This window comes from Lissotriton vulgaris, chromosome 6 (genome assembly GCF_964263255.1).
Source record: "Lissotriton vulgaris chromosome 6, aLisVul1.2, whole genome shotgun sequence".
Lineage (NCBI taxonomy): Eukaryota > Metazoa > Chordata > Amphibia > Caudata > Salamandridae > Lissotriton > Lissotriton vulgaris.
Window position 1 is genome coordinate 11,850,708 of NC_141694.1, and position 27,630 is coordinate 11,878,337.

At 45.6% G+C, this 27,630-nt stretch overlaps 1 protein-coding gene across 1 annotated transcript in view; it reads left to right on the plus strand.

Moving 5' to 3' along the window:
• The window catches only part of LOC147706698 (phosphofurin acidic cluster sorting protein 2-like), an 825,692-nt gene that overhangs the window by 534,056 nt on the left and 264,006 nt on the right, over positions 1-27,630 (plus strand). Inside the window, exons 8-9 of the mRNA XM_086925834.1 lie at positions 2,261-2,320; positions 2,933-3,084. Coding sequence (XP_086781960.1) covers positions 2,261-2,320; positions 2,933-3,084 — 212 coding nt within the window. The remainder of the gene's footprint in view (positions 1-2,260; positions 2,321-2,932; positions 3,085-27,630) is intronic.

Consider the following 27,630-nt stretch of genomic DNA (forward strand, 5'->3'; position numbering starts at 1 on the left):
AGGATTCTCAGAAAGATCTCCCAATTTCTTTCCTTCTCTGTCTTAAAACAGGCCACTGTAGCCCTTGTGTTGTTTAGATTAGACAATTGTATGCCCCTGGGTATTAACAAGGGGTTTGTTCATCGACTTCAGCGTGCGCAGAATGCTGCTGCCAGGCTGGGGATGGGTTTTCCCAAACATCACTCAATCTCGGCCTTCATCAGGAATCTGCACTGGCTTCAGCTTGATCGGAGAATTGTATTCAAAGCCCTCTGCCTGGTTCATCAGGCCTTCTACAACACTGGGTCAGACGGCATTTATTTAGTTATTTGAAAGTTTTATTGAGCACGGACAAGACCCTTGCGGGTATCAGAGCGCGCTACAATAAATAAGTTTAGTTATGTCATACATTAAAGATATGCAAGACCATAATACATAGAAATCAACAGGATGCAGAACAGGAGCGGCCTGATGAGTCACAGTAGCACAATAAGGATAAGAAAGTCAAATATACAGCAAATCACAGAGCATACAAACAGCAAAGTAGTAAGGTGCAGAGCAGGGGCGAACTGACGAAGCATGGTAATGGAAAATATATTGATTAGGTTGACAAGTTTGATAAAGGGTATGGAAGTTCTCACAGAAACATGGGACTATGTTTAAGTGAATTTTGCCATAAGGATGCCTTTTACTTCCAATTTGAAGGATGAGGTGGAGGGGTTCAGTCTTGTTTCCGGTGGAAAGACATTCCATATCCTGGGTGCCATTCCTGAGACGGATCGTTTATAAGTTTCTTTCTTGTTGAATTTTTGTGGCTTCAAAAGGAGGTTTTCCGCACTTCTTGTGGATCTTATCCCACCGGATATTGTGAGTTTTTGTGTGAGATAGCTGGGTGCATTGTGATGTAAGGCCTTATGCGTCATGCATGCTATTTTCGGGTGGATTCTGGCTTCAAATGGCAGCCAGTTTAGAGATTTTAGGTCAGGGGAAATGTGGGCCCTTCTTTTCGAGCCAGTGATGAGTCTCGCTGCCGCGTTGGTGGAGGCTCTTAGGGGAGCTGTAGTGGCTTTGCGGAGACCGCATAGCGAGATACTTCCATAGTTCAGCCGCGGTAGAACGATTCCAGAGATATGTCCCCACTAAGCAGTTAAGATCGGCTAGCAAGAACGTGCTGAGAGTCCCTAGTTTTAGGAAAGATAGGTGGGGAGGCAGAGCCTTCTCTGATTCTGCGGCTAAACATTTGAATCCATCACTCTCTCAATTTCGGGTCTGGATTCCCACTCTCTCTTTCGTAAAGCCTTGAAGACCTGGCTTTTTACTCTCTCTACTCTCCAAGCTTTGTACATATGTGCACCTCAGTACTCTTGACCTCTTTCCGCAGCACCTTGACGCCCCTGGGCTGAATTCACCATTTATAAAGCTTATATTCATTCATTCAGAGTTGAAGGGCCAGTGCCGCCAGTGATTGGTTGCCAGCTATTGGCTGCCAGTGGTTGGCTGCCAGTGACTGGCTGCTAGCAGTTGGTTGCCAGTAATTGTTTGCATCGGTTGGCTGCCATTGGTTGGCACTAGTGGATGGCTGCCAGCGGTTGGCTGCCAGAGATTGGCTGCAAGTGATTAGTTGCCTGCAGTTGGGTGCCAGCAATTGGCTGCAAGTGATTAGTTGCCTGCTCTTGGCTGCCAGTAATTTGCTGCCAGTGATTGGTTACTAGTAGTTGGCTGCCAGTTATTGGTTGCCAGGTCTGCACCTCTTGTATGGCTATTGTGGGGTCATGCAGTTAGAGATGGAGTGAAGCTTACTCATGGGCTAGTTCTTGGTAGCCTTGGCCCCCAATTGCAGAATGTCTTGAGTTGACTCTTGCATCCACTGGGAGTCTGTGGAGTGTTTAAGTGCCGTGTGACCTGGGCAAACGTTTTCAAATCCAGACCCTTCCTGGCGTTTTCGTTTTTTAGTCTTTAAAGATTAATAATTATTTTTGGGGAGGACAGTATAGCTCATGTTACAATAGTGTTTATACCGAGTGTCCATGTGTGCAGTCGCTATAACCAGAAAGCATTCTCACTAGAAGGCCATGTTCCACAGTTCAAAGGCCAAAGGCAGGTTTAGCACAACAATGAGTATAGCCTGACCAGTGTCAATCAATGTAAGGGTGCCACCTCGGGGCACAACTAGACTGATAGATTGATAAGTCGTAAGCATCAGGTTTGCATGGCTGGTCACTGATTGCGGCTCAAGCAGGTTACTAATGCATATTCACTCACTCCCTCTTATTTGTTTCAGCAACCAAACTTCAAGCAAAAATTTGTAGCCCTCTTAAAGAGATTTAAAGTGACAGATGAGGTAAGTTACTTTTTTTAAGGAGAGGGTTAAAATGTATTAAAGAAAAGTTCTTATTGCATTAGATTGTGAAGAATGTTCAGACCGATTTTCTGGGGCCCTAACTCTTCTTTTCAGGGTATTACTCACTCCCCAAGTCCCACCGTACACCAAAGTGCCTATGTCTCCCTCTTCGGATATATGCGACACAGCTCTAGCACTGTCTCACCCCTGAGGAGCCTTGGTTTCTTCCTCACTTTGCTTCCCCACACTCTCATACAAATACCCCTCTTTTTCCTTAGACTCCTTCTCTTTCCCTCACTGGAGGTGATTCATACATCTTTCCTTTTATGTGTATTTGTGTAGTGTAAAACTCGCCCTGGAAGGTATCCTGGCGCTGAAGCAGGAGCTGTATGGGCCGAGCCAGAAATTCTCTTTCTGAGCGCTTCCTCATCTTTTGCTAGACTAAGATTTTACATTTCCCATCACTTATTGCACTTTCCCAGTGCTTCCATATCTGACGTCTCCCCTCTTATGGTGAACCTGTCCCTCTCACATGTAAACCCTTCTGTTCTGGGTGATTGCTTGGCCTTGCTTGCAGAGTACTCAGGTTATAATGAGTTCTTCTTTATGCAGGTTCTAGACTCTGACCCGGTGGATGGGATACAGGAGGTGGAAGAGGACATGGGCCTGGTTTATGACAGCCTCGACGAGTACAACAACAGTGTCAGTGGGCCTGAAATAGAAGACAATGACAGTGTCCTCAGCACCCCCAAACCCACACTAAGGTAAGAGGAGAGAGGGCCTGTTGTATCGGGCTCCGAGGAATCGGGAGTGCATATAGTTACCTCCTCGTGGCTTCCTTGGAGGGCAGTTACTTCATGATTGCATGGAGGATGTCTTTGCTTAGCAGATACAATATGATTCCATGATCAGCGTCTCTTTGGATAGATGAAACCTCAGCCTTGCTGAATGCTCAGATTGGTAAAACTCACAAAGTTGAAGCCAACAAGTCTGTGTCTTTTTCACTGAGGCGTGACCGGTGTCCGTCTTCAAGTATTGAAGTCTTTTCTTAGCCCAAAGTTGTTACATAAGTTCTGGTCACACTTCTGCCTCTTCTTGACAGTCTCCTTAATCTTCAGTCCACTTTTCTTGGTTTCAGGAGGGTTCCTACAACTTCGCTTTCTTGACCTCAAGAAATGTCCAGGTCTGACTTGTCCACTTGAATTACTCTCAGCTGTCACCAGCTTGCTGTGTTTTTTCAGGATTTTCTGCAACTTATACCACAAGAGGGGAATTTCAAAAATACTACTAAATATTATCCATATTTAGAAGTAGCCGGGGCAAGTACATGTTTCGCTTCACACTCTACACCTGTACAGGGTGCTGCCCACACAGACTGTTGACACATTAGCGTGACAGTTATTGCAATTTGGAAATAAAAACACTAGCCCAATTAAGTGCATGTGGCTGGGACTGTTTTTCAGCCCACTGCCTCGTAAGAGGTAAGAAAAATTGATTAAATTGAAAGGGGAAAGCAAAAAGAGCCACTCTACATTGTGTAGTGTCCATGCTTAGTGTGTTTTGATTTTTCTCTCACTGCTCACTTATTACACTTGATGATTGTGAATAATACATTTTGTATTTTGATCGACTATTGCATGGGCGTCATGCATTGGGGTGGTTGGATTCCTTGTCACTGCTCATTGTGTGATCTATGTTCTAATAATAAGTTTATTGTCACTGACTCTTGGGTGATTTCCGTGTGTTGCAACATTTAGATGTTCTTGTCATTGCACGTTGTATGGTCTCTGTGAGAATAACACGTTTGTTGTTGTCACTGACTCTAGCATGACCTCCATGTGCTGCCTGCTGCCACATTTGGATTTCCTGTCACAGCTCATTGTATAGATTCTTTGAGAATAACAAGTTGTTTGTCGCTGACTCTGGAGTTTACTGTCACTGCACTTTTTGCGGTCTCATTGAAAATCGCAAGTTTGTTGTTGCCACTAACTCTGGAGTTCCCTATCAATGCATTTTGGGTGGTATCTTTTGAGAACAAGAGGTTTTTGTGATTCGCTCACTCTGGGGTTTCCTGTCACTGCAATTTGTGTGGTCTCTTTGAGAACAAGTCTGTTGTTATCACTGGCTCTGGAGTTTCATTTCCCTGCACTTTGTGTGGTGTCTTTGAAAATAACAAGTTTGTTGTTGTGTCTGACTCTGGAGTTTTCAGTCGCTGCACTTTATGTGGTCCCTTTGAGAGCAACACGTTTGTTGTTGTCACTGACTGGAGTTTGCTTTCCCTGCACTCTGTGTGGCGTCTTTGAAAATAACACATTTGTTATTATCACTGACTCTGGAGTTTCGTGTCGCTGCACTTTGTGTGGTCTCTTTGAGAGCAACAAGTTTGTTGTTGTCACTGACTGGAGTTTGCTTTCCCTGCACTTTGTGTGGCGTCTTTGAAAATAACACATTTGTTGTTGTCACTGACTCTGGAGTTACCTGTCGCTGCACTTTGTGTGGTCCCTTTGAGAGCAACACATTTGTTGTTGCCACTAACTCTGGAGTTCCCTACCATTGCATCTTGGGTCTTGTCTTTTGAGAAAAAGAGGTTTTTGTGATGATTCGCTCACTCTGGTGTTTCCTGTCACTGCACTTGTGTGGTGTCAGTTGCACATTTGTTGTTGTCTCTGACTCTTGCACAGTTTCCATGTGCTTCCTCTTTTGGATGTTCCTGTCCATGCTCATCGAGGGCACTCCATAAGAATGTGTTTTTGTGACTTCTGAAGTACTGGGTTTTTCGGAACCCAGCGGTGCCAGGGAACACACCCAAAGACTTCGAGTTCTTCCTGTTTCAGACTACAGAAACACAGAGTCTTCTTGGTGAAGTCAAAGATCGTATTTATTGGCTGCAGCCAGTAACAGGTATCCTAGAAGTACAACACGGTGTATATTCTCAGGAGACTGCTCAATCTTACAAAGCCAGCCTTCTCCTTTATACAAAATAATATGCTTTAGGCAAACATTCCTTATTTTACAGTTGACCATTCACATATTTTCACTACAAAGAAAAAGCAGAGTCATGATGACAAGCCCATATTTCAGTTTGTCCAGCCCACAATCAATTACCCGGCAAGGCCCAGTATTTTCATCAGATATCGACGGACCCCCAATACAAACGGGCACCTCCTCCTCGTAAAGCAAGTCATAAAGAAAGAAACAGGGACAGGTGTGTGTAAGATTAGGCATGGTTTGTGTGCGATGAAAGGTTTATGACATGTTGTGCCTCGATACTAATCTCATTCGGCCACTGGGAAAGGAACTGGCCGAACAGGTTTGGCTTCAGGCAGTGGAGTCAGCTTGCCCAGGTCGCAGAGGAGTCAGCAAAGGTGTACGTGTCCTTCAGACTCGAGTTTGGCCTTAGTCATTGGGCCTATGTGAGGGCAATCACAAAATGGCTGCCGTTCACAAAATGGAACCCGAGGGTTCAGGACGAAAACTCTGATTTCAGGGTGATTTCGTCACCCGAATATGACGGAAATGCTTGTGCATAGTATTCTAACCAGTACCGGTCTGCTGATACCAAAATCGTCATGATACGACGATGTTTATAACACAGGTCCAGAATTTTCAGTACCACAGACCCTCCTTTTGCCCTTACATAGGCAATAACCTATACTCACGCTAATCTGAGCCCAGGTCTATATTCATAAAGTCATTGAGATGTTGCCTGTAGCATCATCCTATTACTTAGCTCATTTCTTGATACAGGTTTCCTTACACACGATGTAGCACAGAGGCCACATATTGCAGGAGCACACTGTACACACATACAGAACAGGAAAAGAGTGGCTAGGATCATCCCAATGACTATCAGAATCTTCCATCCCCAGGCAGATATCAGTTCCCAGAACCACCCCATCAATGACCAATCTCCTTTATCCACGTGAATAGATTCAGAGATCTTATGCAGTTTGGAAATGGGCTGGTAAACTGTCGGAGCGTTATCTGGGATGAAAATACAGCAACTTGATTGGATCACTTTACATACCCCACCTTGGTCTGCAAGTATGATGTCTAAGGCGACCCTGTTCTGAAGAGTCATAAGGCGATCCGACTGGAGCTCAGCCGTCAAATTACTAAGGGCACCGGCAGTTTCAACTACAGTGGATTCAACCACTCTTGTCAATTGCCTTATGTTCTTGCTGTTCACCATAGGCCCCCAAAACGGCAGAAAACCCTTTACGAAATCTCCAAATTCTTGTCCTGCAGTGTCTTCTTTACTGAGGACACCTCTAACTATCCTTGTCTTATGGTAATCTGCCGCGGCCGTGTAGGTGGGAGGCAACAGGAACGAAACAAAATATGTGCCTGAAAAGTCAGGGGGCAACCATGTATAGGCTCTATCATGGCAGATGAAATAGGTACCCTTAGCTGCTAGAAACGGAGGGGAAGTCTGGGACGAAAAAACGTATGTTTCAGTGCAGACACTTTTCCCTAGCTGAGCTCTGGGATTCTTGCCATTACATTGTAGACATAGGTGACCCTGATGGGGTACAATCCAGATCGGGGAGGATCTCTTTGCTCGCTGGTTTTCACTCAGAGTGACTCCATATCCTGTTACATTCCATCTAGTGTAAGCTTGTAACTCATCTCTGGGAATCGTTCTATACGAGTCAATGTTTCTGCTCATATTTGCGATTCCCATTACCAATGCCTTGTTGCTTGAGTTACTTCTCGTGGAACGTGGGGGATATGGTTCGATGGCATATATGAACATCGTCTGAAACGCCCACAAAGAACCATTGTAGCTACATGGTAAGACCAAGTATGGGATACCCTTATCTGTTGTATGTGGCATAAGACCACACACCCAACAATTTGTTGAGTTCATTACTAATTGGTGTTGGTGTAAGAGCTGAATGAAGGAGTCATTGATAAACTCTAATCTTCTAGTGGACTCATGCTCAGGCAGAGGGTGAAAAGAATGCGAGGAAAAAGTAGAAGGAGGTGTGAGCTGTGTAGTGGGTGCAAAGGTCACTTGAAAAGAGAATAAAACATATCCTATTAAAAACGTCATTACACTAAGCAACATGAAAATACATAATATCAAAAATCGTTTCTTTGTCATCAATATACACATTCTGGCTTTAAAGTTCATTTGTTTGGCAGGTCTCTCAATCTCGAAAAACTCCATCCTCTCTAATTTGCTGCCCGCGGGCGTAGGGTGTTCTATGCTAAGGAATGCTTCTGTCAGTCCAGGGCAACTCCCTTAGACCGACCAGAACTGTCGACCTAACGTCTTCAGCTGCACTCCGAAGACTTGGGCAACCGCGACCCTAGCAGCGGAACCCGGATGGCGGTTCGAAAAACAAAAATGAGCAAGTTTCTCAGATGAGAGAGCTGCACTTTCAAAAATAGCAAAAATTATTTTTATTTGTCCATAGTTCTCGGCCTCAAATTATAACGGCTTTTTCCAGGTACTGTCTGGTTCTGAAACAAGAGTTCAGGCTCTGTAGTGTTCAATCGAATTGACGGGGGCACAGCTGCTTGCAAAATATTGTCGCTTTCTTGTTCAGAAATTGTTCCTTTTACACGTGCATCACTAAAAGGCAGAAAACGAGGCACAGTCTCAGTTTCAGAGTCAGCGATCCCCTCGTGGACCCACCGGTCGTACGGTAGAGGTAAAGGAATCCTCTTGCAGTGTACGCCGTGGATCCAGTTCTATTTCCCTTCCACTCGAACAGCTGATCTTGTTGAGAGAAGGACGAGGTGGGGGCTGGTCCAACGGAGCTGGTCATTCTTTGTCCGCTGGAAGTTCTTGATCAGCACCCATGATCCAGGATCGATAGGATGTCCTGGAGTTTCAGAGACCTGAGGCAGAGTATTGTGAACCTGTTGGTGTAAAACACGCAATTTAGCCGTCAATTCATACAAATAATCAAGCAGTACAGGGTGTTCGATTTCACTGAATTTTGTTGGCCTTGGCACTCCCCATATGTTGGTCGGGCGGCCGAACACAATTTCATAGGGACTAAGTCCCACTCGCGAATACACAGTCATTCTCGTTGATAGGAGTGCTAAAGGCAGAGCGTCAGGCCATTTAAGACCAGAACTCGCTTGGATCTTGGCCAATTTTAGTTTTAGTGTGCCATTATAGCACTCTACTAGTCCAGCTGATTGGGGGTGATTTGCAGCATGAAATTTTTGTTGGATACCTAGCCCCTCACATACTTTCTTCATCACTCGACCCACAAATTCACTCCCATTATCACTCCAGACCATTCTCGGCATTCCAAACCTAGGGAAGAATTCTTTGACAAGGGCTTTAGCTGTGGATATGGCAGTGTTGTCTTTTAAGGGATATGCTTCTACCCATCTCGAAAAGGCACAAACAACAACGAGTACGTATTTCAAATTGTTGCACCTTTCCATGTGGATGAAATCTAGCTGCAAAACCTCGAACGGATACGTTGGAGGCGCAAAATGACCAGCTGGAGTTGGAGTTCCCCTACCAGGATTGTTTTTCAGACACACCATAGAGTTCTTCACCAAGTTCTCTGCACATTTTGGAATTCCCGCATTCTGCCAAACCGGAGCCAACAACTTGCAAATCCCTTTCACGCTAATATGTGCCATTCCATGAGCCATCGTCACCACTGCAAGCACATACGCATCGGGTAACAACCATCTCTGATGCTGTGACAAATCAATCCAACAACCATTCGAATCCAATCTACCCTTACTTTCTCTCCATTCATTCAACTCTTTCTCTGTAGCTTCAGCTTGAATGGATTTCACACTCTCAATCGTATCTTCACACATTCCAAGGTCACCAACCCATCTTGCAGGGCCTGCAACATACATTCGATTCATTACATCTTTTGCTGTTTCTTTTGCGATTCATCAGCAAATGCATTTCCACGACAAACATCATCATTAACCTTTTTGTGTACACTGCATTTCACAATCGCAACTTGTAATGGCAAGGTCAGTGACTCAAGAAGCTCATTCACCAACTGACCATGCTGAATCTTCGTCCCATGCGAAGTTAAAAATCCACGTTCACGCCACAAACGTCCAAAGCTATGAGCCACACTAAAGGCATACTGACTGTCAGTATATATGGTCACTCTCATTCCTTTCGACAACACACACGCTCTCGTAAGTGCAATCAACTCTGCTGCTTGAGCTGAATTATGTGGGATATGTGCAGTTTCAACAATCGTACGCAAAGTCGTGACAGCATATGCTGCAGTCGTATCACCATTCACAAGCTTGAAGCATGAACCATCCACCCATAAGGTATTATCACACTTCACAAGAGGAGTATCTTTTAGATCTACTCTCCCTTTCTTCTCTTCTTCCATTCTCAGAAAACAATCGTGCTGTTCGATATCATCATCTGTCTCAACTGAAATCGGCAACAACGTGGCTGGATTCAACGTGTTGCATCGTTTAATGTGCACATGACTCGCTAACAGTGTCAACTCGTAACCTGACAAACGAGCACTAGTTAAATGCTGTGTCTTGGTACGGTTCAATAAGGTATCCACTGCATGTGGAACCATCACAATCAGCATGTTATTCATCACTAATCCAGCAGACTGTCGAATAGAAACAGCTGCTGCCGCTGTGGCTCTCAAGCAACTCGGCAACGCCTTAGCTACCGGATCCAAAGTCGACGAAAAATACGCGCATGGACGCTGTTTGTCTCCAAAAGACTGTGTCAACACTGACAATGCACAACCTTCTTTCTCATGAACGTGCAGTGTAAAGGGCTTACTGTAGTCGGGGGTACCCAACACAGGAGCCGAACACAATGCATCACGCAATTCGGATAAACTTTTCTGACAATCTTCAGACCACGGAACTGGATTCGGTGTATCTTTACAGGTCAATGCCACCAAAGGTTTGGCCAACAAAGAAAAATTTGGTATCCATTGTCTACAATATGATGTAATGCCCAAGAAAGCACGTACTTCTCTCTGTGTCCTTGGCACACTCAATTTTGCAATTGCCTGAATTCTTTCTGGGGTCAGTTTCCTTCCCTCCTTCGATAAGGGATGACCTAAGTAGGTCACTTCTTGGCGACAATATTGCAGTTTTGAAAGAGACACTTTGTGATGTAAATCAGACAAATGACGCAACAACGACAACGTGGCTTCCTTACAAATCTCCTCAGTATCTGCAGCGACTAGTAAATCATCGACGTACTGAATAAGGGTAGCGCCATCAGGAAAAACAATCGTATCAAGCTGTGTTTTTAAAGCCTGACTATATATTGATGGACTTTCACAGTAACTAATAATCAAAAAGAGAACGGACACTAGTATCGGCAAAAACCATTAGTTTTTATCGAAAACCCTCATAGACATCCTGGAGTTATTATAGCGGTATATCTTTTCGTCCGCCCCATCAGGAGTCTTGGCATCGTCATTGGGTCAACGATTAACGTGCAGTATGCCTGCCTCACCCGAGGCTACTTCTGGTGTATGCAGAAGTGTCCAGAAATGAAAATTAGTATCTAAAAAATAATGACTTAGCCAAAAGGACTTGGTTTTTAATCTAAAAAATAGACTAGTCACTAATATTAAAAAGAAGTTGGGATATTAAGGTAGTTGAGTTACTAAACTACCATATCGTTCTCAAAATATGTCGACATGTTTCAGCTCACGGGGCCCACAGAGGGTCAGGGGAGCTTTCGTCAGGACAAGAACAAGAAAACAAACAAACAACAAATATATATAACTCATACACCTTTTGTGTGTATGGTGAAAGTGGCACAATGGAATTTCCAAGCTGTGAAAGAAACCAATAGAATAGTTGTATCAATGGTATGTTCACTAGGTTAAGGCAGACATATATATAAATAATAGCATTATTTTATGCATAACACAGGTTAACCAATTTGCGGCGTAAACCTTGTGTGTTTGAGGAAGTAGGAGTAACTTCATGGGCTTGGGAGGGGATGGTATATACCCTTGAGTTGTTGATTTACAGGGTTCTCAATGTAACAAAAACTGTGCTTTCAGGTTTCTTACAAACATTCATTTGTATCGTATACAATGCGGTATTGAAAAAGTATGTCGTCTATTCACGTATCACATTCGTAACAGTATGGTCAAAGCACCGGTTCACATTCAGGTGGCATGCATAATGAAAATACTGGCATTATTGAGGTATGATAGCGGGGTCAGATATAGTCAAAAGTGCTTATACATGAGGGCACAAAATGTATGTTTATATATCGTCGGGACCGGGAATGTGTGGTATTATAAGCCGACTCGTATGTAAATAAATCACTGGTATTGGATTTAGACAGACTAGAACATTCGCGGCTTGTGCTCAAAACCCCATGCAAACACCATGTAAAACCCCCGTGAAGTACCTTGTGTTTTCAGTAGATAGATATCCACAGGGACTTAGAGTCGCTTCTGGAGTTGCTCTACATTTTCGAAATATTATAGTGCCTCTGGTTAGTTGTTGGGGTTTATCTTACCTCTTTTTCTTGAAAACACGGCAAAAACGCCATTCTTACCCATGCGGCATCAACTTGCGAGCCTTGTGCTGACTCTGCCCCCGGCTGAGGGCGGGTCTTGTGTTGCTGGTCTCTTATATGGGCCATAAACTCAAAGGAGGGACCATTTGTTTACGTGGCCGATATAGTAGGCTGATGTATTGGACTTAAGGAACCCGATTTGGGGCGTGGTTACCGGCAGGATGTAAATAGCGATATAACGATTCTTATTACACCCAGTATTAAGCATGTGTACGTGTTATCCATATTTTGCGCTACAGAGGGTAAATAGTCAGATGTACATCATATCAATCCGCATTGTTATTTTTTATGAGGGTGAAAAGACCCATGGGTCGGAGCAAATGTTCATTTAGAAATCGGTGTGTAGTATATTTACAGTGACAGATGTAGGCAGAAATACATTTTTTGTTCTAAATGAATAGAGTCAGTAGAATTGATTCCATTGGATGTGATCGTTCTTTCCTATTACATCAGTCTTTAAACGATCTACCCATCTTTGTTCTTTATTGAAAAGAACTTGTTCTGCATTTTGGCCCTTTATTTCAAGCATTTCTAGTACTGTCCACTTCAGCTCATCACATGTATGGCCAGCCTCTGTGAAATGGGTGCATAATTTGGTCGTTTTCTTTTTTAACCTGACATTGCTCCGGTGTTCCCCTATGCGGAGTTTGACTTTCCGGCATGTCATGCCCACATATTGTTTTAGACATGGGCACGTGATAAGGTATATCACATGTGAGGAGTTACAGTTAGTATGGCTCCTTTGAGTCCATTTTAGATTGTCATTTAACTGTAAAGTCTTTGTACTCGCCGTAAACTTACACACTCCACAGGCGCCACAGGGATAATGTCCAGTGACTGGCACCATATGTACATCTCTGATAGTCGACTTTAAAGGTGTTTTTCTAGGTCTCGTGTGTACAAGAAAATCTTTTAGATTTTTAGTTCTTTTGTTCGCAAAACGAGGCTTTGGCCAGTTCAATGTTCCAGAGGTTAGTATCTGCCAATTTTTCTTGATGAGTTTTTGCACCTCATAGGTCGCTGGACAAAACGTTGTCACACAGGTGGCGAGATCTTTGACTGGTTCTTTTTGCGTACTTTGTAGCAGGCAATCTCTTGGTTGATTAGAGGCTCTTTTTTTGCATTTTGATATTATTGTTGGTGTATAATTCCTTTTCTTGAGTTTTTGGCTCAATTCTTCTGCTTGTTTTTTATAGTCCTCATTTTTTGCTACAATTCCGCTTGTGTCTAAGAAATTGGCTGTAAGGGAGATTATCTCGTAAAGGGCGAGGATGGTAACTGTGGTAGGACAACAAACAGTTTTTGGCTGTCGGTTTGGTAAATGTTTTTGTCTCCAATCTACCATTCTCAACGAATATGGTGAGGTCCAAGAAATCAATTGTCTGTCTGTGTGATGTAGAGGTGAATTTTAGCCAGCGGTCTCTGTTGTTTAACCATTCCATAAATATTGTGAGGTCTGTTTTTGTATCCCAGACGAGAAGGACATCATCAATATAACGTTTCCAGTATTTTATACTGGAAACGTAGGGGTTGGTATCATGAAGAATACTTTCTTCTTCAAGGCGACTCACGTAGAGACCCGCCACCGACGGCGCAAATGCGCTCCCCATGGAGGTGCCATGGCATTGTAAAAATAGTTGGCCATTATATTCGAAGTAATTTTCTTGCAAAGCCAGTCTGCAACATTCGAGTATGAAATGGCGTGGGGTCTTATATGTCCAATCTTGCATAAAGAGCAGATCCTCCAACATTTTTAGGGTATCTTCTTGGGGTAGGCTGGTGTAGAGGGATTCTACATCCAGCCCTACCAGTAGCATGGTGTCTTGGTCGAATTCCACATCTACAATCTGGTTCAACAGGTCTCTCGTGTCCTTTAGATATGTTGGCGTCTTTTGTACCAATGGTTTTAAAAACTCGTCGGCAAATTTAGACAGTGGCTCGAGCAGAGAACCAATTCCCGAAACTATTGGGCGTCCAGGTGGAGGTGTTTTATTTTTGTGGGTTTTTGGTAATGAATAGAAGAAAGGTGTTTTGGGTACCTTTGGTGTTAAAAATTCGGCCTCTTTTTTTGATATCCATCTATTCAGTTCCGCTTCGTGTACCATAATTGTGATCGTGTTGGTCAATCTCTCGGTGGGATCAGTATCCAATTGTTTGTAGAAAGTTTTGTTGGACAGTAGAGTCAGGCATTGTTCATTGTATCCTTCTTTTGTAAGGATTACCACCCTTATCTGCGGGTTTGAGAACATTATAATCAAACCCGCAGATAAGGGTGGCGGGGTGGTAATCCTTACAAAAGAAGGATACAATTGGTTCTCTGCTCGAGCCACTGTCTAAATTTGCCGACGAGTTTTTAAAACCATTGGTACAAAAGACGCCAACATATCTAAAGGACACGAGAGACCTGTTGAACCAGATTGTAGATGTGGAATTCGACCAAGACACCATGCTACTGGTAGGGCTGGATGTAGAATCCCTCTACACCAGCCTACCCCAAGAAGATACCCTAAAAATGTTGGAGGATCTGCTCTTTATGCAAGATTGGACATATAAGACCCCACGCCATTTCATACTCGAATGTTGCAGACTGGCTTTGCAAGAAAATTACTTCGAATATAATGGCCAACTATTTTTACAATGCCATGGCACCTCCATGGGGAGCGCATTTGCGCCGTCGGTGGCGGGTCTCTACGTGAGTCGCCTTGAAGAAGAAAGTATTCTTCATGATACCAACCCCTACGTTTCCAGTATAAAATACTGGAAACGTTATATTGATGATGTCCTTCTCGTCTGGGATACAAAAACAGACCTCACAATATTTATGGAATGGTTAAACAACAGAGACCGCTGGCTAAAATTCACCTCTACATCACACAGACAGACAATTGATTTCTTGGACCTCACCATATTCGTTGAGAATGGTAGATTGGAGACAAAAACATTTACCAAACCGACAGCCAAAAACTGTTTGTTGTCCTACCACAGTTACCATCCTCGCCCTTTACGAGATAATCTCCCTTACAGCCAATTTCTTAGACACAAGCGGAATTGTAGCAAAAAATGAGGACTATAAAAAACAAGCAGAAGAATTGAGCCAAAAACTCAAGAAAAGGAATTATACACCAACAATAATATCAAAATGCAAAAAAAGAGCCTCTAATCAACCAAGAGATTGCCTGCTACAAAGTACGCAAAAAGAACCAGTCAAAGATCTCGCCACCTGTGTGACAACGTTTTGTCCAGCGACCTATGAGGTGCAAAAACTCATCAAGAAAAATTGGCAGATACTAACCTCTGGAACATTGAACTGGCCAAAGCCTCGTTTTGCGAACAAAAGAACTAAAAATCTAAAAGATTTTCTTGTACACACGAGACCTAGAAAAACACCTTTAAAGTCGACTATCAGAGATGTACATATGGTGCCAGTCACTGGACATTATCCCTGTGGCGCCTGTGGAGTGTGTAAGTTTACGGCGAGTACAAAGACTTTACAGTTAAATGACAATCTAAAATGGACTCAAAGGAGCCATACTAACTGTAACTCCTCACATGTGATATACCTTATCACGTGCCCATGTCTAAAACAATATGTGGGCATGACATGCCGGAAAGTCAAACTCCGCATAGGGGAACACCGGAGCAATGTCAGGTTAAAAAAGAAAACGACCAAATTATGCACCCATTTCACAGAGGCTGGCCATACATGTGATGAGCTGAAGTGGACAGTACTAGAAATGCTTGAAATAAAGGGCCAAAATGCAGAACAAGTTCTTTTCAATAAAGAACAAAGATGGGTAGATCGTTTAAAGACTGATGTAATAGGAAAGAACGATCACATCCCATGGAATCAATTCTACTGACTCTATTCATTTAGAACAAAAAATGTATTTCTGCCTACATCTGTCACTGTAAATATACTACACACCGATTTCTAAATGAACATTTGCTCCGACCCATGGGTCTTTTCACCCTCATAAAAAATAACAATGCGGATTGATATGATGTACATCTGACTATTTACCCTCTGTAGCGCAAAATATGGATAACACGTACACATGCTTAATACTGGGTGTAATAAGAATCGTTATATCGCTATTTACATCCTGCCGGTAACCACGCCCCAAATCGGGTTCCTTAAGTCCAATACATCAGCCTACTATATCGGCCACGTAAACAAATGGTCCCTCCTTTGTGTTTATGGCCCATATAAGAGACCAGCAACACAAGACCCGCCCTCAGCCGGGGGCAGAGTCAGCACAAGGCTCGCAAGTTGATGCCGCATGGGTAAGAATGGCGTTTTTGCCGTGTTTTCAAGAAAAAGAGGTAAGATAAACCCCAACAACTAACCAGAGGCACTATAATATTTCGAAAATGTAGAGCAACTCCAGAAGCGACTCTAAGTCCCTGTGGATATCTATCTACTGAAAACACAAGGTACTTCACGGGGGTTTTACATGGTGTTTGCATGGGGTTTTGAGCACAAGCCGCGAATGTTCTAGTCTGTCTAAATCCAATACCAGTGATTTATTTACATACGAGTCGGCTTATAATACCACACATTCCCGGTCCCGACGATATATAAACATACATTTTGTGCCCTCATGTATAAGCACTTTTGACTATATCTGACCCCGCTATCATACCTCAATAATGCCAGTATTTTCATTATGCATGCCACCTGAATGTGAACCGGTGCTTTGACCATACTGTTACGAATGTGATACGTGAATAGACGACATACTTTTTCAATACCGCATTGTATACGATACAAATGAATGTTTGTAAGAAACCTGAAAGCACAGTTTTTGTTACATTGAGAACCCTGTAAATCAACAACTCAAGGGTATATACCATCCCCTCCCAAGCCCATGAAGTTACTCCTACTTCCTCAAACACACAAGGTTTACGCCGCAAATTGGTTAACCTGTGTTATGCATAAAATAATGCTATTATTTATATATATGTCTGCCTTAACCTAGTGAACATACCATTGATACAACTATTCTATTGGTTTCTTTCACAGCTTGGAAATTCCATTGTGCCACTTTCACCATACACACAAAAGGTGTATGAGTTATATATATTTGTTGTTTGTTTGTTTTCTTGTTCTTGTCCTGACGAAAGCTCCCCTGACCCTCTGTGGGCCCCGTGAGCTGAAACATGTCGACATATTTTGAGAACGATATGGTAGTTTAGTAACTCAACTACCTTAATATCCCAACTTCTTTTTAATATTAGTGACTAGTCTATTTTTTAGATTAAAAACCAAGTCCTTTTGGCTAAGTCATTATTTTTTAGATACTAATTTTCATTTCTGGACACTTCTGCATACACCAGAAGTAGCCTCGGGTGAGGCAGGCATACTGCACGTTAATCGTTGACCCAATGACGATGCCAAGACTCCTGATGGGGCGGACGAAAAGATATACCGCTATAATAACTCCAGGATGTCTATGAGGGTTTTCGATAAAAACTAATGGTTTTTGCAGATACTAGTGTCCGTTCTCTTTTTGATTATTAGTTACTTGTTAAGGGGAAACGAATGGACTCTTTATCCTCTTTCCTCCTTTTTGTTTGATATCGGACTTTCACAGTAGCCTTGAGGAGCGCGTTTGAAGCGGAAACTTCGGCCTCCTAAACTGAAGCCAAAAATATCCCTGCTTTCCTCGGCAATCGGGATGCTGAAGAAAGCATTCTTCAAGTCATTCACCGAGAACCAAGTGGCTGAAGCTGGAATCATAGTCAATAGGGCAGTGATATCAGGGACAACGGGATACTGCGGCACAACTATTTTATTTACCTCTCTAAGATCAATCACAAACCTGTAAACAGGTGGCTGAGAAGGATCAGTACATTTCAAAACAGGCAGAACCGGACTATTACAAAAGTTGCCTCTTGTCTCTTCAATTACATCTTTTTCGATCAGATCATAAATGATCGCTAACAATGCTTTTTCACCTTCGCCAGAGATCTTGTATTGGGGAATGCGTGGCATTTTAACATTGGCTTTCAATGTCACAACATATGGCGGTATTTCCAAAAGACCCACATCGTTAGGACCAGTAGCCCAAAGAGTATCCGGAAGAGAAGAAAATTCTGTCGGAAGTGTAGTCTTCGACAAATACATCGGGGAGATCACTTTCCTACCCAGTCAGTGTAAGTTGTACTCCCGAAGGAGAACAATACACCGTCGCATATAGTCTTTTCAACAAATCCAATCCTAAAAGGTTCTCCCCACAACCTGTCGTCAGAATAAGGGGTGCTTCGAATTCATAAGGTCCAACAGAAAGAGACATAGGACTAGAAATCGGGTTCCTAACCGGGGCGCCAGAAAAACCTACTGAAACATTCATTTCGCCAGACAAAGGTGCGCCAGGGAGTTTAGAGTGCATAATAGAACTCTTTGTAGCACCAGTATCCAACAGAAAAGGCTCTGACACACCTGATGTAATCACCTCAACATAAGGCCCACTCTGATCTACTGGAACTGAAACAACTCCCTCTCTTTGTCCGTGGCTGTCCTAACAATCATTACCATTCATTTCCTCACCTTCATTATAATAATCGTCCGTATAGTACTGAGCTGGCCTACCAGATGAACCCTGTTGCTGATCAAAACTATTCATTGAATTCTGCGGAGGCAAAGGACGTACGTTCTGTCCGCGACATCTACCTCTAGGCACTTGTTGAGCACCTCTACCACGTACACCAGAAGCACCATTCGTACGCTGCAACAAAACCGGACAACTATTCTTGTAATGACCCTCTTCTTTACAATACGCACACTGATTAGGACCATACGGAAAACCCTGTTGAGAAGGCTCGTTTCTTTGCGGGTTTACCGAATATTGCTGAGGTTGCTTATAGTCGCGCTGACTATTAGTACGGGGTGGATAAGCTTGCTGTAGAAGAACTTTAGTTTTCAATTCCTTAGTCTTCTTATCCGCTTTCTCTAACTCATCTTTGCGCCTATTTTCATAGTACTGGGCAGTAGCCAAAATTTGTGCTGACGTGGAAACAGCCCAAGCACTTTCAGAATCCTTCAACTTATTGCACAATTCAGGAAGCAAATTGTGTACAAATTTGTCAACAAACAATCTCTGACCACCCTCGGTAGCCATATCCTGACCACTATGATCTACGAATGTCTCTTCGAACCTCGTGAAAAAGTCAGACATTGTTTCGTCTTTCTTCTGCTTGCATGCAGACAACTTGTCCCAATTGACACGCAATTCGGGCATTAGAGTCTTCATATACGTAATAATCTTATCAGGAAGTTCAGTAATCAAATCCTCAGGCTTAGCACCGCCTACTTGCCTATTGTCAGCATCTCTAAGATTAACCCATGTATCACACAATTCAACCGCATGATCCGTATGACGAATCTTACTCCAAATAGGTTGTGGAACAACATTGCCAAACAACATGTCGATGTCCGCCAAATTCATAATACATGAACCCACAGTCTGAGTCAACTCTTTATAGTACCCTGCTGGATTTTTGCGTGGATCAGGCAAAGACTGCTTAATAGCTAAAACTTCAGCACGCTTCCAGGGAACATGCACCCAGACACGCTGAAAATGAGCCAGTACAAGTGGCGGATTATTATTTGCACCAGCAGGCACTTCTTCATTCCACACCGGAGGAACCTCTCTCATTGGATATTGTTGTGCCTTTCTCCCAACTGAAGAATCAGGCCCGAACAACTGTCGAGAAGGAGACTCACTCCTCAATGACAACAACATCGCTACCGCGTTCGAGGCATGAGGGCTGCTGAATTCATATCTGTGCATAGATCGCCGCCTAGTGTTGGGTCCGGATGATTGCACATTGTTGTCCTGGAAGAGTCTTCGAAGTATCACGAGATAGGTGGCTCCTCCCCTGGACTACAGTGCGCATGGGCATCCTCTCCATCCCCAGATTGTTTTTTTCCGCCATTGGGTTCGGATGTCTAATCTCGACTCCAGTTCAAAAACTTGTACTCTTTCTATTCCTAAGGCCAAAAGGCCTTCACAGCGTCGGTATTGTATCGTTCGGTGCCTGTCCCTTTCGGTTCTTCACTCGACGTCGAAAGAAGTAATTTCTGTCGACAACACAGACCCAGGCTACATCGACGATGGAACGGACCCCGTTTGTAATTTCAAATATTCTAACTTAGATGTGCACCCAGTGTGCAATACATGTTTGTCCCCCAACCACGACGAGTCAAAATGTTTCGCCTGCTCGAGGTTCCGCTCAAAGAAAACTATTAAACTTCAACGCGCGGCGAGGCAGTCGGCCCAACAGTCGGCACCAGCACCTGCGAACATCTTCGATGCCGGGGACGAGGAACTCTTCCAAGATGAGGAAGAGGAAGAAGAGGACGCTCCCGAAGAAATGTCGGAACCGGCGTCGGAGCAGGACTCCAAGTTCGAGGTGGACGAGCAAGCCGAGGAATACGTCCACGACCAAGACGTCGTCGAGGTAGGGGACGACGACGATGAGGCCCTTGGGGCCGTTGATGACGACTCCGGTGGAGAACCGAGTCCGCCCGCAGTTATGGGGCCTGTCATTAACGTTCCGCCCCCTCCGGCTCAGGTCGAGGCATCGCCGAAAGGCCTTAGCCAAGATCCTTCCTCACGGTCTATAGCCCCGCGCCTAAGCCAGGCTAAGACCCTTTCAAAGGAGCCATCGGTCGATTCTGCGAAATCGAAACCGAAACAGACGGAGCCAAAATCGAAACCGAAACTACTCAAGCTGGTGGTCGGTTCGACGTCGACGCACGCTTCCTCTAAGGCTGTCGACGATCCTTCGGCGCCGAAGATGCCCGTCGGCTCCAAGACTGGGACATCGAAGCAGGCCTCGACCAGCAAGCACGTCGCCTCGAAGAGCTCGGCGTCGGCGCCGACGTAAACGACCAAACATGGCGAGAAGGGCAAAAGCCTTCAGTTGAGTAAAAGTCTCGAGCCACACCTCTCAGGACTCAAGGCTGGGCTTGGAAAACGGGTTGAACCCTCGACCAAAGACGCCCCGAAAGTGTCGTTGACGCCCAAGGATGGAGGCGCACCGCGCCGGGAGCTCGATTCGACGCGGTCAAGCGAGCTGCCTACACAGGCGTCGAAGAAACCCGAAACAGCCGCTTCAGGTTCGAAACCTGCGGGCTCAGCGCCAATAAAGTTTGGGCTTCCGCCCACGGCCCGTCCAAAGCATCTCGAACGCCGTGACACCGCCGAGGCTTCCAAGATGGCGAAGGTGTCCTCACATGAACAGGTCGTCTATCACGAGCCTTCTTACGACAACCAGGCAAAGCTGTTTATTGACTCGGAGTCGGGCAGGCTTACCGTCCACAAGCGGAAGATCGCGCCTGAACATCCTTTGGAAGGTTACAGGATTCCCCTCAAAAAGAAGTTGGTCTCTTCTACCTCTCCGGTTCTTGTTGAACCACTTCAGGACTATTCGCAACACATAGTTCATTCTCCAGCACAGAGTGAGGAGGACTTGAATGTGGACTATGGCCAAATGGCCTACTCTTACAACACTGGCACTGATCAGGATGTCTTGCATCAATGGGCAGGGGCAGGTGATCAAGGCGATGACCCTGATGACCCCCATACCACTCTTGACTCTCAGTCCTACAATGTTAAACCATCTCCAATTGAGGACATCGCAGCATTTAATGCATTGATAGAGCGGGCAGCCCTTAACCATGACGTCGAAATGCATGCCGAGCCAGTGGATGAAGATTTCTTATTTGACACCTTATCCACATCTGAACGCTCCACTAAGACTCTACCCATGCTTAAAGGGGTCCTCAAGCATGCCACAGACATTTTCAAGGAGCCAACTAAAGCCAGGGTTATCAACCCCCGGATTGACAAGAAATACAGGCCTGCCCCAGTGGACCCCACCTATATCAAAGGCCAGCTCCCCTTGGACTCCCTCGTGGTGGCTAATGCGCGCAAAAGGGCTAACTCTCAATCCACTGGTGACGCTCCCCCTCCGGACAAAGAGTCAAAGATCTTTGAAGCGTCTGGAAAGCGTGTGGCAGCGCAAGCCGCTAACATTTGGAGAATAGCCAATACACAGGCCCTGTTGGCTAGATACGACAGGGCGCACTACGACACCCTAGAACAGTTACTGCAGCACATGCCTGATATGTACAGAGAAGCTGCAGAAATGGTTATACAAGAGGGGAAACTGATCTCCAATGCGTCAATCAAATGCGCACTGGACGCAGCGGACACAGCAGCAAGGGCAGTAAATACTAGCGAAATGCTGCGACGCCATGCATGGCTGCGCATCTCAGGGTTTAAATCCGAAATCCAAACTACTCTGCTCAATCAGCCGGTTAATCCGGACTTCCTATTTGGACCGGAAGTTGACACAACACTTGAGAAAATGAAAAAGGACACTGAGACAGCGAAATCCATGGGGGCTCTCCAGTCCCAGCAGTTTCGGGGCAGTTCCTTTCGTCGCTCCGGTAACAGGGGAGCAACAAGAGGACAGGCTCTACAGCATTCCCAGTACGGCAAGGGCAACACGCAATCTACCTACACTAAAAACACCAGGGGTGGATACCGTGGGAACAGCGCCAAAGGGAGAGGCCGCGGCAATAACAATGCCAGGTCCTCCACTCCCAACAAACAGTGACTTCTTGTCACTGCCCCCGACCATCTAACACCTGTCGGGGGGAGACTCCAGCAGTTCCTGCCACTCTGGGAAAACATCACAACAGACAGGTGGGTGAGACAACTTATCCGGTACGGCTATTGTCTAGAACTGACCTCCACCCCCCCCCCCCCCCCCCCCCCCCCCCCCAACATACCCCCAAGAAACCGTCCTATGTCCGCAGAGCACACGCACTTATTGCAGCAAGAAGTACTCTCCATGCTACAAAAAGGAGCCATAGAACTCGTGCCTGTAGAAGAAAGGGGTACAGGGGTGTACTCTCTGTACTTCTTGATTCCAAAAAAGGACGGGTCCCTGCGGCCCATTCTAGACCTCAGACCCCTCAACCAATACATCCTTTCGGTGCACTTTCACATGCTAACCTTACAACAGGTCCTGCCGCTGCTCCGTCAGGGCGACTTCCTAGCCACCCTGGATCTCAAGGATGCATATTTCCACATTCCCATTCACCCAAGTCACATAAAATATCTCAGGTTCACGATCAACAATCAGCATTACCAATTCAAAGTTCTGCCGTTCGGGGTCACTACTGCTCCCATGGTCTTCACCAAGTGCTTAGCGACTGTGGCAGCGCACCTTCGCAGGCAAGGTGTTCACGTGTATCCCTACCTGGACGACTGGCTCGTTCAGGCCAAACCAGCCAAGCAGTGCGGCCGCGACATGTCGTGGACCATTCACCTTCTTCACAGTCTGGGGTTCTCACTCAACCACGCAAAGTCTCACCTGCAGCCCGCCCATGTGCAACAGTACCTAGGGGCGACACTAAACACCCAGTCGGCCACGGCGCAGCCGAACCCGGCCAGGGTCAACAGCATGCAAATGCTCATCCGGAAGTTCCAACCTCAGCGATCCCTCCCAGCGCAGGTGTTCATGCAACTGATCGGCATGATGGCATCCTGCATATTCATAGTCCCGCACGCGAGGCTGCACATGCGTCCCCTTCAAGAATGCTTAGCCCGACAGTGGAACCAGGCTCATGGCCATCTAAAAGACCTAGTGTTGGTGACCGGTCGTGCTTACAGCTCTCTGCATTGGTGGAACCCACAAAACCTTTGCAGGGGTCGCCCGTTCCAAGAGCCTGTCCCACAAATAGTGCTGACGACGGACGCATCTCTCCAGGGTTGGGGAGCGCATGTCCTCCACTACACAGTGCAGGGAGTATGGACAGCACAACAGCAACGGATGCATATCAATGTGTTGGAGTTGATGGCAATCTTCATGGCACTGAAGGCATTCAAGTTGCACCTGTGCAACAAGGTCGTGTTAGTCCGGACGGACAACATGACCGCCATGTATTACATCCAGAAACAGGGAGGCACACACTCCCCGCAGCTCTCTCACCTAGCCCAGAGCATGTGGAAGTGGGCCATTCAGAGGAACATCTTCCTCATGGCGGAGCATCTTCCGGGTGTCGACAACCAAATGGCGGACCTGCTCAGCATGCACAGACATCAGATGCACGAGTGAGAGATCCACCCGCCAGTGCTCCATCCATACTTCCAACGGTGGGGTCATCCAGACATCGACCTCTTCGCCACAAGCGAGAACGCAAAATGCCCAAACTTCGCCGCCAGGTTCCCACACCCGCAGTCTCAGGGCAATGCGATATGGATGAACTGGTCAGGCAGATTTGCGTACGCTTTTCCGCCAGCCCCCCTCATACCTCTGGTGGCGCGCAAACTGCGACAGCACTCCATGACACTCATCCTGGTTGCTCCAACGTGGGCACGGCAAGCTTGGTACACCACGTTCCTGGAACTTTCAGTAGTGCCTCACCAGCGGCTGCGCCTCACTCCCAGCCTCCTCACTCAGAGCCATGGCGACATTCAGCACCCAGATCCCCAACAGTTGAACCTTGCGATTTTGCTCTTGAGGTCATAGAGTTTGGATACCTGAACTTGCCTCCTGAGTGCATGAACATCATCAAGGAGGCAAGACGACCGACTACCAGGGCCTGCTATGCAGCCAAATGGAAGCGGTTTGTTATTTACTGCTCCAACAATAACATTAATCCGTTGGACGCATCTACGCAAAACATCATATGTTACTTGTTGCATCTGTACCAATGCAACCTGGCATACAGTTCCATCAGGATCCATTTGGCGGCCATAGCCGCTTACCTTCAAAACAGGCAGCACCTTTCCGTTTTCAGGGTGCCTGCCATTAAAGCCTTTTTGGAAGGACTTAAGAGAGTAATCCCTCCCAGACACCACCTTTCACCAGTCTGGAACTTAAATATCGTTCTCACCAGACTCATGGGGCCACCCTTTGAGCCACTCCATTCCTGCGAAATACAGTTCCTCACCTGAAAGGTGGCCTTCCTAATAGCTATTACATCGCTGCGGAGGGTCAGTGAGCTGCAAGCCCTCACAATTCAGGAACCCTACCTGCGAATTCATGCAAATAGGGTGGTGCTTCGCACCAACCCTAAATTCATGCCAAAGGTGGTTTCGCAGTTCCACCTTAACCAAAATATAGAACTGCCAGTTTTCTTTCCTAACCCTGACTCAGTGGCAGACAGAGCACTGCACACCTTGGATGTCAAAAGGGCTCTCCTGTATTACATCGACAGGACAAAAGACTTTCGAAAGACTAAACAGCTGTTCGTTGCCTTCTCTCCACAACATAAAGGCAACCCCATCTCCAAGTCAGGTATAGCCAGGTGGATTGTTAAATGTATCCAGATCTGTTATCAAAAGGCTAAGCGCACATTAACAGTTCCCCCTAGAACGCATTCCACACGCAAGTTAGGGGCTTCCATGGCTTTCCTGGGTAATATTCCTCTAGAGGATATATGTAGAGCAGCCACATGGACCACCATACATACATTTACCAAACACTACTGCGTAGATGTACACTCCAAACAGCAAGCTGCTGTAGGACAGGCTGTTCTCAGAACTCTCTTTCAGACTGCTGCAGCTGGCACGGGCACCCGCCGGTAAGGAGGTAACTGCTATTTATTCTATGCACAGATATGAATTCAGCAGCCCTCATGCCTCGAACGGAATATGCTACTTCCCAGTATGCATCTGTTCTTGGCATGAAGGGCTGCTGACATTCATATCGCCCGCCCTCCTCCCCGGTGCCTGTCGTAGCTGTAGCTCTCAGAATCATTTTCAGACATGGTCATCACTTTCAGTATTACACTCCATCTCTGCCACAATGGCGAAAAACAATCTGGGGATGGAGAGGATGCCCATGCGCACTGTAGTCCAGGGGAGGAGCCACCTATCTCGTGATACTTCGAAGACTCTTCCAGGACAACAATGTGCAATCCTCCGGACCCAACACTAGGCGGCGATCTATGCACAGATATGAATGTCAGCAGCCCTTCATGCCAAGAACAGATGTATACTGGTAAGTAGCATATTCCTTTTCCAACATCAGATGGACTCACAATAGTTCCTTTCGTAAATTCGGAACGTATGCTATACAACTCGTCAGGAGCTTGTCCTACTTCCTCATCCCACTTTTCAACAAGAAAAGCACACATCGTATCGAAAACGTACCATTGTTTCGGTGCTTCCCATTGAAGGAAAACATGCATAACACCCTCAAGATCATACTGTGTATCGTACATAATCCATCTACGCGCCATGTGGTCCAAAATCGTACGCTCATCCATATACTGCAACTGACTACGTGACTGTCTACGCTCAGTAACAGGGGACATACCCAATTGTCCCAACAAAGGAGAAAAGAAACCAGTAACTGCAGTAGTCATTCGTTGTCTAGCAGAAGGAGAAGGTGAAAGAATAAGAGAAGACGGAACAACAGTGGAAGAATTCAAAGTCGGAATGGAGGGAGCATTAAGAGCAGGCGTAGGAGTAGCAGACGAAGAAGGAGGCAAAGATGGCGGCCCCTGAGGAGGCTGCGCCAAAGGAATAGTAGCCAACGGAAAAGGAGCTGGCTGTGGTGGAATTACAGGTGGCACAACAACTGGGGGTTGTACAACCACAACTGGTAGCGGTGGTGTCGTAGCATTTTGTGCATAAGGGGGTGGTGAACTCAAGAGGTGTGACATTAAAGGATCTTTCTCAAGATCTTTCTTTTCTTCCTGTTCTTTACGCGGCAAAACTGGGTAGCATCTATCTACCGCTAACTTCTTCACCCTAAGCATCTGTTCGCTTTCTTGCTCTTCCTCATTATCCCTAAACGCAACAGCAGCTTGTACCATTGACATACCTCGTTCTGGTTTATTTTTCTTCGCTAATTTCATCTCTCTCTGTTTGGCTTCTTTGCGCCATATGCGAAAAGAGTCAAACATTGCCGGCCGGGCTTTCTTCTTAAAAAGTTTAACCTCTAGATTATCCAAAATCTCTGTGTCAAAACTACCATATTGGGGCCATTTTAAAACACCATCTTTCCTGGTGTCTCGGATCCATACTTTATTATTATATGTGATGGGGCCTACGCCATCTTTCACATAAAGTTCATAGGTTGGAGTTCCAATCGGAGGAACCGGACACGAGTACTCCAATCGGGAATCCCTATTACAACCAAGACAAAACAAGTTTCCAAGTCTGTTAAGAACAGGCATCTTCGCTCTCTAGTCTAGCTTCAAACTTCAAAGGATTATCGAATACGATAGTCTCGTGAATACACGAGTCCCTCGGCTTTGGTACTTGCAAGTTCCAAATCAAAGCGATCCCAAGGGGATACTCAAAAACTAAGAACCAAACTAAGGACTGGGAGACGCTCCACTTATACTTAACTGAGGTATCGATGACGTCACCAGAAGACTCGTCTAACGTTTCGCTCTACCAATCATCAAGGGTCCAAAACAGGGCGATAGTCAGGGCAGCAGTCCTTCGTAGCCGTCGGGAAGCGGGGAACCTCGCAGCAAAGACTTTCGGACCACGTCGACATACAGGGGTCGATGAAGTGGCGGCCTTCCTCCAGAATTTTCACACGAAGCTCCTCACGAACCTCTGGCTTGGACCGGTACCGCTGAAAATGCCCTACGTTGGGCGCCAACTGAAGTACTGGATTTTTCGGAACCCAGCGGTGCCAGGGAACACACCCAAAGACTTCGAGTTCTTCCTGTTTCAGACTACAGAAACACAGAGTCTTCTTAGTGAAGTCAAAGATCGTATTTATTGGC